Source organism: Pseudorca crassidens, chromosome 2 (assembly GCF_039906515.1).
Source record: "Pseudorca crassidens isolate mPseCra1 chromosome 2, mPseCra1.hap1, whole genome shotgun sequence".
In the NCBI taxonomy this organism is placed as follows: Eukaryota; Metazoa; Chordata; class Mammalia; order Artiodactyla; family Delphinidae; genus Pseudorca; species Pseudorca crassidens.
Window position 1 is genome coordinate 66961909 of NC_090297.1, and position 14194 is coordinate 66976102.

The following is a 14194-nucleotide window of genomic DNA, read 5'->3' on the forward strand; positions in this document are numbered from 1 at the left end:
ATTACTTATGAAAACTTCATCATATCCAGTTATTTTCCTTGCAAGCCTAGGTAAAATAAAAGTATTATATTTAATGCTGATAACTCTAAAGACATCTCTGCTTTAATTTAAACCAACAACCTCAAACTAGCTTTTATTTACAAAGGATATCTTAGATCACATAATTTTAAAAAGCATTTCAGTTAGTTTCTGTTGTATTTCTGACAACTTTGGAATGCCCATTTTGACTCCACATTGGCTCTGTTTCTTTGACTTTAGCCTTTGCTTTTCCTTGCTTTTGTTATTATAATCATACATAATGGCCTGCCGCAGGGAACCCTACCCACCTGGGAATGGCTGCATGAAAGAAGAAATTAACACATGCCCTCCTGGAGGCTGGCCATTCCAGGAGATGTTTTTGCAAGACTGATGGCCCTTTTTACTTTACTTCCTCCCCGCCTCTCCCTCTCTATTCTGCCTTCTTGCTTTACTTCCCTCTCTGATTCTATAAAAGAAACTGGCATCCAGACCCCGATAAGATGTTTTTATTGGGGACCTTAGTCCACCACCTTCTCGGTCTGCTGCCTTTCTGAATAAAGTCATATTCCTTGCCTCAACACCCTGTCTCCCGATTTATTGGCCTGTTGTGCGGCGAGCAGAGCGTGCTTGCACTCGGTAACACAATCCTTACAAGCTTGTCTTCAAACCAACTAAATAGAGCTCTTCTACAAAGTAATTCTGCAGTACCATCTAGAGGTTAAAAAAAAACACCACCACATATCTACAACGTACATAAGGAGATACACACAGATGCAAAGAGAGATCTCATAGTTACCAATATTTGTGGAGAAGACACTTAAGATTTTTTTTTTATCTGCCAAATTTCCAAATTTTTCTTCCCTTCTTTTTTTTTCTTTTCTGATGAGAAACAATTGCATTTCAAAGAATGGCTCTTAAGTCTCAGAGAATATAGAGATAGGAAATCTACATCACAAAGACACAGATTAAGTACAGAACAATTCTATTTCCAAAGTCCCAATATCTACAAGTATTTTGAGATGAAGAGAGGAGGTTTGGGGATTGGCAAAAAGGAATGACACCCATCTACCTATTGTTGGAATGTTTCTTTTCCTCTGGGTATATCTAGCTTCGGGTATAAGGTCTAAATTCTTACCAGACTCTGAATAATTTCAGTTCCCTAAGTGTTTAAGGGAATAATTTAGCAGTTTATCCAAAAAAATCTGTATCATCAACTCTGTGAGGGGCCCATGTGGGAGTTTAAGCTGATGTGGAAGAATTTGCACAGAGCCTTGAGAACAATCTCTTTTCCAGGGTCCCAGCTGATAACAGCTGAAACATTGATCTCTGGGCAAGTGTTTTAATAATGAACCCCCAAGAAGGTGAAATGGGGAGGCCTAGGCATTGTTTTAGATATCTTTTGTATCTTTAATTTTTCATTGGATTTTGCAACGAATCTTTTAATGAAGTTATTTTGGAATTTTGAAAGCTTTTGGAGACTTCTGCATACTAATTAAAAAAGGTATTCCATTTGGTTCATTTAACTTGGGAGCCCTTGTTTTTAAGTGATCTTACCTATTTGGAACATTCCTCCTAATGGCCAATGTAATTCTAGGTTGATTTTAGTAAAACTTTGCCATTTTGTTAAATAACTGCAGCTTCCAGGATTCATAGTTCTTAAATATAAACTAAGCAGATGTGATGGAAGGCAGTGTGCTCAACTATTTGTACATAAAGGATCATGTTTCTTCTAGCTAGGCCTTTGGTTTTCTCAGTCAAACTAATACCTAAGAGGGACTTGTGGCAGGGTTGGGAATTATGTGGTGTTTTACAGTGTACATTATTGCATGGAAGTTTTCTAGAGGTTGGTGAGTGACCTAGATGTCAGTCTAACCCATTCTGTGACCAACTTATCCTAACATGAGACTCTTTGGGTTAGGTGATGAGCACTCTAATAACTTTTAAACGTCTGGTACCCACCAAACTTTGCAGCCTTTTAGCTTCTGAAATTCCCATTAGCAATGGGTTTTACTTCGTGTGCACATTAACAGAAACCCATGGTAACTAAAAAAAAAAAAAGAGAGAGAGAGAGAGAGAGAGAGACTGGGGAAAGGACTGAACGAGCAGACCTCAAAGAATGAGTACTGCGGACTGATTCCAAGCAAAAGGAGAACTGCAGCTATAACTAGTAGTTCTCAACAGGGAATCTGGGAAAGGATTCCAAACAAATGGGGAGGTGCATATTAAACCTTCATAGTACCAAATGTGGAGACAGAATCAAGGGACTGGAGTTTTCCACTCAAAACAATGAACTGTGGAAAGCTAATTAGATCAGGAGCTCGAACACAAAAAGAACAGAGCTCAACCAAAAGGAACTTACCAATGGCCCTTGGAAACAGCAAGAAAGACAGTGAACTGAAAAGGGTTCACAGGGTGCCATGCCTGTGTTTCCTGCTCCTTGAAAGCCATCCCAAATTCACTTCAAATCTCATCGCTGCCACCCATCCATTAAAAAATAAAAGTCAACCAAGTAAATTTGAAGATGTATTTGGCTTTATTAGATGATTCATGAATTGGGCAGGCAGCATCCCACCTAGCAACTAGAAGGGTGCTCCCAGTACTACACTTGTTTTGATTACTATAGCTTAGTAGCATAGTTTGAAATCAGGGCATATGATAGCTCCAGCTTGTTCTTCTTTCTCAAGATTGCTTTAGCTATTTGGGGTCTTCAGTGCTTCCATATAAAATTTAGGATTATTTGTTCTAGTTCTATTTTAAAAAATGTCTTTATTATTTTGATATGGATTACATGAAATCTGTAGATTGCTTTGGAAAATATGGACATTTTAGCAATATTAATTCTTCTAAATCAGAAGCATGGATTTATTCTACTTATTTGTGTCATCTTCAGTTTCTTTCATCAATGCTTAGAGTTTTCAGAATACAGGTCTTTCACCTCCTTGGTTAAATTCATCTCTAGGTATTTTATTCTTTTTTATACAATTGTAAGAGGGATTGTTTTCATCACTTCTCTTTCTGATAGTTCATTATTAGTGTACAGAAATTCAGCCAATTTTTGTATATTAATTTTGTATTTTACAACTTAACTGAATTCATTATTAGTTCTAATAGTTTTTTTGGTAGAGTCTTTAGGGATTTCTGTATTACACCATCTGCAAATAGTGACAGTTTTGCTACTTCTTCCTTTCCAGTTTGGATGCCTTTTATTTCTTTTCCTGACTAATTTCTTTTTTTTTTTTAACATCTTTATTGGCATATAATTGCTTTACAGTGTTGTGTTAGTTTCTTCTGTAAAACAAAGTGAATCAGCTATATGCATACGTATATCCCCATATCCCCTCCCTCTTGCATCTCCCTCCCCCACTCCTTATCCCACCCCTCTAGGTGGCCGCAAAGCACCGAGCTGATCTCCCTGTGCTATGCAGCTGCTTCCCACTAGCTACCTATTTTACATTTGGTAGTGTATATCTGTCAACGTTACTCTCTCAGTTCGTCCCACCTTACCCTTCCCCCTCCACATGTCCTCAAGTCCATTCTCTAGGTCTGTGTCTTTATTCCTGTCCTGCCCCTAGGTTCATCCTTTTTTTTTTAGATTCTATATAGATGTGTTAGCATACGGTATTATTTTTCTCTTTCTGCCTTACTTCACTCTGTATGACAGACTAGGTCCATCCACCTCACTACAAATAACTTAGTTTTGTTTCTTTCTTGACTAATTTCTGTGGTTAAGACTTCCAACACTATGGATAAAAGTGGCAAGAGTGGGCATCCCTGTATTGTTCCTAATCTTAGAGGAAAAAGCTTTCTCAGTTTCTCACTGCTGAGTATAATGTTAGCTGTGAGTTTGTCATATATGGCCTTTATTATATTGAGGTATATATATTCTCTCTATACCAACTTTGTAAAGTTTTTATCATAAATGGATGTCAAATTGTCAAATGCTTTTTTCTGCATCTATTGAAATGATCATATGATTTAAATCAGTCATTTTGTTAATGTGGTGTATCACATTATTGATTTGCAGGTGTTAAACCAAACTTGCATCCCTGGAATGAATCCCACTTGATCATGCTGCATGATTCTTTTAATGTATTGTTGAATTTGGTTTGCTAATATTTTGTTGAGGATTTTTGTATCTATATTCATCAGGGATATTGGCCAATAATTTTCTTTTTTTGTAGCATCAATTCTTTTGCTTTGGTGTCAGGGTAATTCTAGTCTCATAAAATGACTTTGGAAGTGTTCTTTCTTTCTTCTCAAACTGAAGAAGTGTGTATTATCCAAAGTGTGTATTATTTTATTTGGAATAATTTGACAAGGATGGGTATTACCTTCTTTAAATGTTTGGCAGAATCACCTATGAAGCCACCTAGACCTGGACTTTTGTTTGTTGGCGTTTTTTCTTTTTTTTGGATTACTGATTTAATTTCATTACTAGTAATTGGTCTATTCAGATTTTCTAATTCCTCATGATTTAGTCTTGGAAGACTGCATGTTTCTAGGAATTTATCCAATTCTAGATTGTCTAATTTGTTGGCATATAATTGTTCATAATAGTCTCTTATGATCTTTTGTATTTCTGTGATATTGACTGTAATTTCTCCTCCTTCATTTCTGATTTTACTTATTTGGGCTCATTTTTCCTTGATGAATCTGTTTGGCTAAAGATTTGCCAATTTTGTTTATCTTTCAAAGAACCAGCTCTTAGTTTCATTGATTGTTCTATTGTCTCTTTAGCTGTTATTTCATTTATTTCTGCTCTGATCTTTATTATTGCCTTCTTTCTACTAACTTCGGGCTTTGTTTGTTCTTCTTTTTCTAGTTCCTTTAAATGAGTTAGATGGTTAAGAGTTTTCTTGTTTCTTGAGGTAGGTCAGTATTAATATGAACTTCCCTCTTAGAAACTGCTTTCGCTAGCAGCATCCTAAAGATTTTGGAATGTTGTGTTTCCATTTGCATTTGTCTCAAGGTATTTTGTGATTTCTTTGATAACCCACTGGTTGTTTAACAGCATGTTGTTTAGTCTCCACATGTTTTGTGGGGTTTTTTCCAGTTTTCTTTTTATAACTGATTTCTGGTTTCATACAGTTGTGATCAGAAAAGATGCTCAAATTTATTAAGACTTCTTAAATTTACTGAGACTTGGTCCATAGCCTAACATGTGATCTATCCTGCAGAATGTTCCATGTACACTTGAATGTGTATTTTGCTGTTTTTGTTTTGGATGGAATGTTCTGTATGTATCTATTTAGTCAATCTGATATAAGGTGTCTTTTAAGGCCAATGTTTCCTTGTTGATTTTCTGTCTGGATGATCTATCCATTGATATTAAGTGGGGTATTAAGTCCTCTACTGTTATTGTATTACTGTCTATTTCTCCCTTTACTTCCGTTACTATTTGATTTATATATTTAAGTGGTGCCATGTTGGGTGCACAAATGTTTACAAATGTTATATCCTCTTGTTGGACTGTTGGACTGACCCCTTTGTATTATGTAATGCCCTTGTTACAGTATTTGTTTGGAAGTCTATTACTACCCCAGTTTCCTTTTCATTTTCATTTTCATGGTATATCTTTTTCCATCCATTCACTTTCAGACTGTGAGTGTCTTAAGGTTTGAAGTGAGTGTCTTGTAAGGAGCATTGAGAAGGGTCTTGTTTTTTTTAATCCATTCAGCCACCCTATGTCTTTTGATTGGAGAATTTAGTCCATTTACATTTATAGTAATTATTGATAGGTATTTACTTACTGCCATTTTGTTAATTGTTTTCTCACTGTTTCTGTAGTTCATCTCTGTTCCTTTATTCTTCTCTTTCTTTCTTCCCTTGTTGTTTGACTGTTTTCTTTACAGTTATTTTAAATTCCTTTTTCATTTACTTTTGTGTATTTACTAAAGGTTTTTTGTTTGTGGTTACCATAGGTCACACATAACATCCTACATATATAACAATCTCCTTTAAGTTTATAGTAACTTAATTTTGAACACATTCCAAAGCTTTATATTTTACTTCCCCAACACATTTATGATAACATATTTTACATCTATTCATTTTATATATCCCTTAACTAAGTATTGTATTTTAAATTAATTTTATGACTTTTGTCTTTTACCCTTTGTACTGACTTTATAAATGATTAACCCACTACCTTTTTATTTACCTTTTTCAGTGAGATTTTTAATTTAATATCTTATCTTACTATTGATTAGTATCTTTTCTTTCTAGCTTAGAGAAGTCCCTTTAACATTTCTTATAAAATGGTGATGAACTCTTTTAGTTTTGCTTATCTGGAAAACTCCTAATCTCTCCTTCAATTCTGAATGATAACCCTACAAGTTACAGAATTCCTAGTTGGCAGTTATTCCCTTTCGAAACTTCAAAATGTAGTAAGTAGTTTGATGTTATCAAATCTGATAGCTTAAAGCAGTGGTTTTCAGAATTTTAGAGTTGAACCTCTTTAATAAATAGAAATCTACCTGAAAGGTTTCTATATAATAAAAGAGATCAATACAAAGCTGCTTGGTTTATGAAATACTAGAGTCCAGAACCGTATCTACTCAGGCTCCCATTCATTCCAAAGCTCCATGAAGGCAGGGACAGTATCTGCCTCTATCTCTAGAGTACAGCCAGTGCCTGTCACTTAGCAAAATCTCAAGAAATATTTGTGAATGAATTAAGATATAAATTAATGAAAAAGAATGAAAGTCATTAATTCACAGTAATTATCCAGTCTAGAACTGCTATTTCAAGCTTTTTATTATGCTTACTTTTGATAGCAACTTCAAAGTAGATTTATTTTAAAAGAGACAATCAGTGCAGAAAATTCAGGAAAAAAAGTTGAACTAAATTCAACAGGCCACATCAAAACATGGTGCTAGAAGTTGTAGGGTGCACAAAAATATGTAAGAGGAGGCCTCTCTCCTTCAAGAACTTCCCATTAAGTGAGAAAAACATTTACACTCAATTAGTAAGTCCAAACAAAGACAGACTGTGACAAATGGCATAAAAAAAAAAAAGAAATAAAGCTCTGAGTAGCTTTACTTATTTTACATAAATTCCAACAAGAAGACTATGAGAAGATCTCCTGGAGGAGGTAGGATCTGATCTGACTCCCAAAGAATAGGTAGAATTTCAATATGTGAATCTAAAAAAGGAGACTTCTGGTAGGGAAAAAAAACCATGAGCAAATGAATGAGAATAGCAAAATACCTCAAGGAATAGCAAGTTAACTAGGCTAAGGTTTTAGGCCTCTTGTAGTAAAGAAAGAGATACTACTGTAATGGGAGATTCAAAACACTTTAAAAGGCCACCATTCAGCATATGGAAGAGTACCCTAGAAGTCGAGGAATAACAGACTTCACTTATCACATTAAGGTTAGCATAGCTATTGTGCTATAATCAAATCAAGCAAATACTTACAAGATCATTCATATTAGTTTGGCTAGCTGGATTAATTTCCTCCAAAAATTCTAAGACATAAAATGTGTATCTATCCATAAGATGGACTCCAATTGCAGGATCAGGTTGATGCTATAAAAAAAAAGCAAAGGAAAAAAAAGTGTATGTCTAATAGATAGGATCATCACATTACAACAAAATATTTTAAATATAATCAAAATTTCCTTCTAAGATATAAAGAATTCTAAGAATAAGAAATAACAGATATATTTATAAAGCATATAAGTGATCCTAGAAATAGCTACACATTCCAAAGACAATGCCATTTACAAACGGGAAAGAAAAAATGCACCTACCGAGAGTGAATCTTCTCCCACTTGGCTACTAGCTAAAGCCATTATGTTAGGAGAATAAAATCTCTCATACATGGATGCTCCTTGACAAGTATCAATAATAAACAATAGCTCATTGTAGCTGAAAGAAAAGTGATAATATCTTTGACATGAATCATGCTGTTAAACATACATTAACATTTTACAATACTTCCCTAAGATGTTTAAGTCATATCTTAGTCATTTCATTAGCTAAAAATTTGAGATTTTTTGATAGAATTCCCAATATAAATTTAATATGAGAAATATTAAAGGTATAACCTGTCCAGGGGAACCACCTCAATAGAGTGCAGTAGTTGTGCCATAAAGTGGCTGCCCCAACTTCTTCCCCCTCCCTTATCTATGCCACAAGATTCAGAATTCAAACACATGTTCAATTCAAAAAAACATTATCTGGCACCCACACAGTCCTAGAAACTGAGCTAGATTCAGAAAAAATATATATATGACTTAGTCACCATACTCAAAGATCTTAAAATCTAACTGGAAGACAGACACATAAACATATAACTAAATCAGAATGTGATGAGTGTTACAAATTTTATTGAAGGCCTACAATGTGCCTGACACTAAGCTGGGGATACAATAGTCCTTGCCCTCACAGAGCTTAGAGTCTAACAAAGTCAAAGTGCTCCAAGAGCACTGAGAAAGAAACAGAGGAAACTGTAAGGAAAGGCAGGTCAGGGAAAGGTGATGTCTGACAAGGGCAGTGAGGGGTGAGTGTTATATTATTTAACAAAGAGAGGAATAGCACCTTCCAGCAGAGGAAAAAGCCTGTATTAAGGCATCTAAATGTAAAAAAGTATAAATGTTTAGGAAAAAGGAATTGTATTGTGTAGCTTGGATTTAGAGTTAATTTGGTAAAATGGAGAGAAATTCATTTCAAAAAGGTAAGGCAGGGTCAACCTGTAAAGTATCCTGTACAAAGTTTGGATCTTAACCTGTAAGTTTGAAGAAGCCATCAAAGGCTTTTTTAAAGTGAAAGAATAACAAAATCAGCTCTATATTTTAGCTGCCTAGTTGGTGAAGGTGAAAACAGGGAGCAAATAACATTTTCTCAGAGGTTTCTCTCAGACATTGGATCTAAGTAAACAGCTAACACTACACCTAAAAAAGAAAGCATGGAATCTTAATATTATCTAGGCAAGGGATAGATGGCACGATTAATATGACACATTTGTTCTCAGACAAAAATCTGTGGACACCCCTGGGGATCATAAACATCTAAGGTTATGAGAGGCAGTACAGTAAAACAATTAAGAGAGTAAGCTCTGGGACAGGCCCACTTGGATGTGAATTCTAGTACTGGCACTTATGAGCTGTATAAAGTTTGGCAAGTTATTTAATCTATCTGTGCCTCAATTTACACATTTGTAAAAATGGGAATAATAACAATATCTGCCTCATGGTGTTATTAAAATTAAACAGAACAACACATTATATAACAGTGCCCAGCACCTAGTATACCTTCAATAAATGTAAGCTATGAATAAGATAAAACCAGTACCAAGCAAAAGCTTCCTCTTCAACACTTCTATACATTCTCCTTATGCCTATAATTCAGAATTTAGAATATTTAATTTGTAGCAGAGTTGTGTACACATTTCTCTTTTCTACTAGATTTTAAAAACTTTGAAGGCACAATAAGCATCATATTCCCCTCTGTGCCACATGCTCAGAAGGTAAGCAATAAGTATTTATTGAGGGTAATTAATTTAAAAGCAGTTCAATTGCTACTTTAAATTCACTTAAGTTCATATGACAACTTTCAACTAAAAGGGTGCTTATCACGGATTACTAACAATATATCATCCTTAATGTGAGTTACTACAAATTTTATACTAATCCTAATTTCAGCATCTTTTTTCCAAAGAAGAAATAATGTATTCCTATTACTTGGAGGGCCCAAGATTGTGCAAAAAGAATAAGTACAAGATGAAAAATAAATATATGTTCACAATCCCCCTAAATAATGGGGAACTTGGTTGGTGGGACTCTTATTTCCTCCAAACAGGATGAGCAATAACAAGAGATATGATCTTAACAGGTGAATTTCTTTCCATGCTCTTTAAGAAACCCAAATTTTTCTTCTAAAAAGAATTCAGTTCATACTTCTGTAAAATATAATAAAACTACTGCTGCAATGTACAATTTCTAAAAAAATAAAAAATAGTTCAGTTCAATAGAAATAACAAACATAAATCTAGAGTAGAAGAAATGACTTATTAAAATAAGTTTAGATCTCATAAGATTTATAAATCTACTAACCATGGAAAAATTAGGTACTAATCTATCTTATGAAAAGTAGTCATTTGTCAATTACCGTCTTTTTTGCCACATTTGTTCAAAAGCATCTGCAAGTTCTATGTTGGTAATTTCTTCAGAATCTTGAAATTTCAAGAAACCGTTTCCACCATGTCCTTATAGGAAGAGTCAGAAAGATCAAATAGACACTGTTTTTAATGCAAACTGCACACATCCAGATATAAACATTCACTTCATTCATGGCAATATTTTAATATCACTTGTTATTTTATACTCTAAAATAAAAAGTACTGTAAAAACAAATAAATTTAATTTTCTGCTATACCAATTAAAGAGAATAATGATAGACTATGTACAAACTAGTAGATATAACATATATTTAAAAGATTTTCTATCATTCAGTTTTAGAAAAACACATTTATACTTTTTTCACTGGCTCCATTATTATGTCAGAAATGAGTTTCCATAGATAAAAATTTCTCAAATACCAGGCAAACATTTTTGGTGAGAAAGGAGTTGAAGACACTAGCTAGTCCCATGGTAAGCTAGCACTATTCACAGTATATACTTGAAATGCTATATCAATAGGAAGTGTAGTTCTCACCTAAAACTTGATGTTTTCACAATCATCAACCACTGTCTAATGAGAGTTGACCAGAAGATTATGACATTTAGAATGCATGATAGAGCCAGTCTGCCTGGACACAAACACTAGCTTTACTACTTAATGACTGTGTTATTTTAGGCAAGTAACTTAACCTTTCTAGGCCTCAGTTTCCTCAGATGTAAAGTAAGAAATGTATCAGTAAGGTCATCATTAGCGTGTCTATATATGTCCTTTGTGCAGATTTTAAAAAGGTACTTCCCACTGGGTAACAAAGTAGAAAAATCTGTGTGTTTCAGTGCTCCCACTGAATATAAGTAGTCCTGTAAGCTCAAAAGTGGTTAGTGGCTATGCCTTAGGGTGGGTTAAGGGAAGAGGAATATTTCTCTGTCCCATTAGACACAACTTTATAGCAGGGCACACAGCTGAGTAAATGTAAACATATACTAGATCTCAGCTCCCACTCACCACCCGAGCCAGACACTTATATGCAGTGCACAACCCACACAACCATATATGACAGCCCTGAAAATCGGCACCTAAATCTTTAGATTGTTTTGAGGATGAAATGAACTAATATACACAATGATTAAGAATACTGCGTGATGTATAGTAAGCCTCAATAAATATTAGCTATTACCGTTTTTATTATCATATTATCATAATTATCAACCTTCCCGTTCTCTTACACGGGTTGGCAAGCTTTTTCTGTAAAGGGCCATGTGGTAAATGTTTTAGACTTGTGAGCCATATGGTCTCTGTTGCAACTCCTGGACTCTACCACTGTAATGTAAAAGCAGCCACAGACAATACACAAAACAAATGGTTACAACTATGCTCTAATAAAACTTTACTTCCAAAACAGTAGCCCTTCCATGGGCCAGGGTTTGCCAATTCTTTCTTAGATACTGGAATTTCTCCCATACCTGGAGTTATCCTGAAAGAGGATCTACAGACTCAGAAAAAAATGTTGTAAAACCTTTTGTTTAGTACATCAAATAAAGCCAAGCTACAAGACTGTACTTCATCCTATTTGCCACAAAAACTTTAAAATTTCTTGTAAATGTCAGATAAACTAAAATGAAAATTTTTCTGACTTCATTAACTTGCTGGGTTAATTTAGAAAGTTTATAAATTGATTGTATTTTAAAAGCTGTAAATAAATGCAACATGATAAAAGAAGACCACTAATTAGGGGTCACTGTCTTGCTGTATGACATCTAAGAATCATTCTGCACCTATTTTATCATCAGTTGATGAGTAATACACTGTTCTAAAATATCATTTCAAGTTGTTATACATTATGAGAAAAGAGAACTTCATAACAAACTATCAAACTACTTGAACCAAAATAATTTAAGATGTTTAAATTTCTTTCCACACAAATTCCTTTTTGAAAAGAGTTGCAACATATGCTATCATTAAATATCTAAATTATGAAATTACCTGTCATATAAATAAGAATATTACTCCTATCATCAGAAAGAAGACGTTTTGACCGAGGCGTACTAGATGGAATCCTCCCAGTTAATACCCGTAAAAAATTTTCCACGGTTACCTGAAAAATAAGTGAAAAATCAGATGAAATAGAATTGAGGGAAACCTGATAATTGTTTTTTACTTTCAAAAATATTCCTTCTTCTTTCTCTATGTATTACTCAGCATTACCTCTAAACTGAAAATAAAACCTAAAGAGAAATATAACTCAATTAAAATATATTTATTTAAATGTATACCTCAAACTAACTTTGTTTCCATTTTTTAAAAAATACTAAAAACTAACAAATAAAAACTACCTTGGGGAAAAATAGGTTAATTATACATTTAAAAATTCAAATACTATACAAAATATGCCAAAAACTTAAAGATTATCAGTCTGTCTTCACAGGCAATTCTTTGGGAAGAAACAAAATATAAAAACATAAATAAATTCAACAACATTATAACTATTGCAATTAATATGTGCAACTACTTAGTCAATTCTATATTAACAGTGAAAAACAGGTCCATAATAAATTATAAAAATAAAACCATAAGTATAGATCCATAAATAATTCCCAAATTATGCATCTTTGATTTTTTAATGCATTTTGTTACTTAAATTTCATTAGGGGTATCTTTAACATGTAAAAAATTCATAACACTGTAAAACAGATTTCCCAACCAGGAATTTCTGGACATCTGGGATTCTTTGAAAGATATTTAAGGTCTTGGGAGTATAATGCTAATTTGAAGTTATACTATACAGATCTAAATTTAAAAAGCAGAAAATCAATCCAGCTTTCTTGTTCGACTTTTCCCTAGATCATGAGTATGTAAGTGTGTGTGTGTGTGTGTGTGTGTGTAAGCTATTTGGTTTACATTTTTCCCAGAAGACAGCAAAATGCTAAGTGTTTTTCTTTAACAGGACTTCTTGTTAGCTAATAAGGAAGGGAAGTATTTGGTCTACATTTTATAATGACTAAATAAACAATTAAAAGTCCAGCATTCATAAACATTTAACTGTTGAACAAACATTTTTGAGTGCCTTCAGAAGGTTACAGGAACTCTCTAGGTGTAAGATACATAAGATACAGGCCATGTTCTCAAGCAGCTTACAGCCTGGGAAAAGATATTCTTTTTAAATTGCTTCAAAACAGGTCTGGGAACATGGGAAATTGTGTCTTACTTTTGGTAAACTTGGTAAAAGGGGAAGGATTATTGAGGAAGACTTCATCAAGGAAGACTTCAAATTTTAAACATACAATTTATTAAATTTAAAATGAAGTTTCAAAGGGAGAAAATATAGTATAATGCCATTTTTCCAAATTTACATTTTTATTTTTAATCATACATGCTAAAAACACTGGAAGCATATTAAAAGTGATTACCTCTAAGTAGTGTTAGTCACTTTAGTATTTTCACAATATACTTACTAAAAATATAAAACTTGAAATTTTAGATCAAATATGAAAAACAAAGAATATACTTACTATAAAAGAATGTTGATACATTAAACATCAATAAAATACTCTAATATAGAAGCCAAGATAAAGTTGTTCTATCCTAGATACATATATGAAATATTCATGCTGTGATAGTTTTATTCATATATTGTTTCCTTAATATGAACTCCAGAAACAGAATTATAGCAAGGTTTCAGTGACAATCATGTACAAAGTTTAAAGAAAAAGAATAAGATTATTTTATTCTACCACTATTTTAAAGCTTAAAAGTGAAAATATTTCAAAACTGTTGCTAAACTAAACAATTTACCTCATAACTTCTATAATCCACTTCCACATCATCTCCATACACATTTAATTCCATATTCTTGTGACTAAACACTGTAGCTGGTTTAGGATTTCTAGGGTTGCATGCCATATCATCTGCAAGCATCAGAACAATGTGACTAGGAAAAAAAATTTTCAGTAAATATAGTGTACTATTTAAATAAAACCAGAAAGGTAAAAACAAATATATTCTATTTATATAATATGGTAATTATCTTCATTCTTTCTTTATTAAAATTAACTCA

At 33.4% G+C, this 14194-nt stretch overlaps 1 protein-coding gene across 1 annotated transcript in view; it reads right to left on the bottom strand.

Moving 5' to 3' along the window:
- The window catches only part of PIGK (phosphatidylinositol glycan anchor biosynthesis class K), a 134819-nt gene that overhangs the window by 81887 nt on the left and 38738 nt on the right, over positions 1-14194 (bottom strand). Inside the window, exons 4-8 of the mRNA XM_067726610.1 lie at positions 13933-14068; positions 12124-12235; positions 10132-10228; positions 7773-7890; positions 7438-7548 (exon numbers count right to left, since the gene is read on the bottom strand). Coding sequence (XP_067582711.1) covers positions 7438-7548; positions 7773-7890; positions 10132-10228; positions 12124-12235; positions 13933-14068 — 574 coding nt within the window. The remainder of the gene's footprint in view (positions 1-7437; positions 7549-7772; positions 7891-10131; positions 10229-12123; positions 12236-13932; positions 14069-14194) is intronic.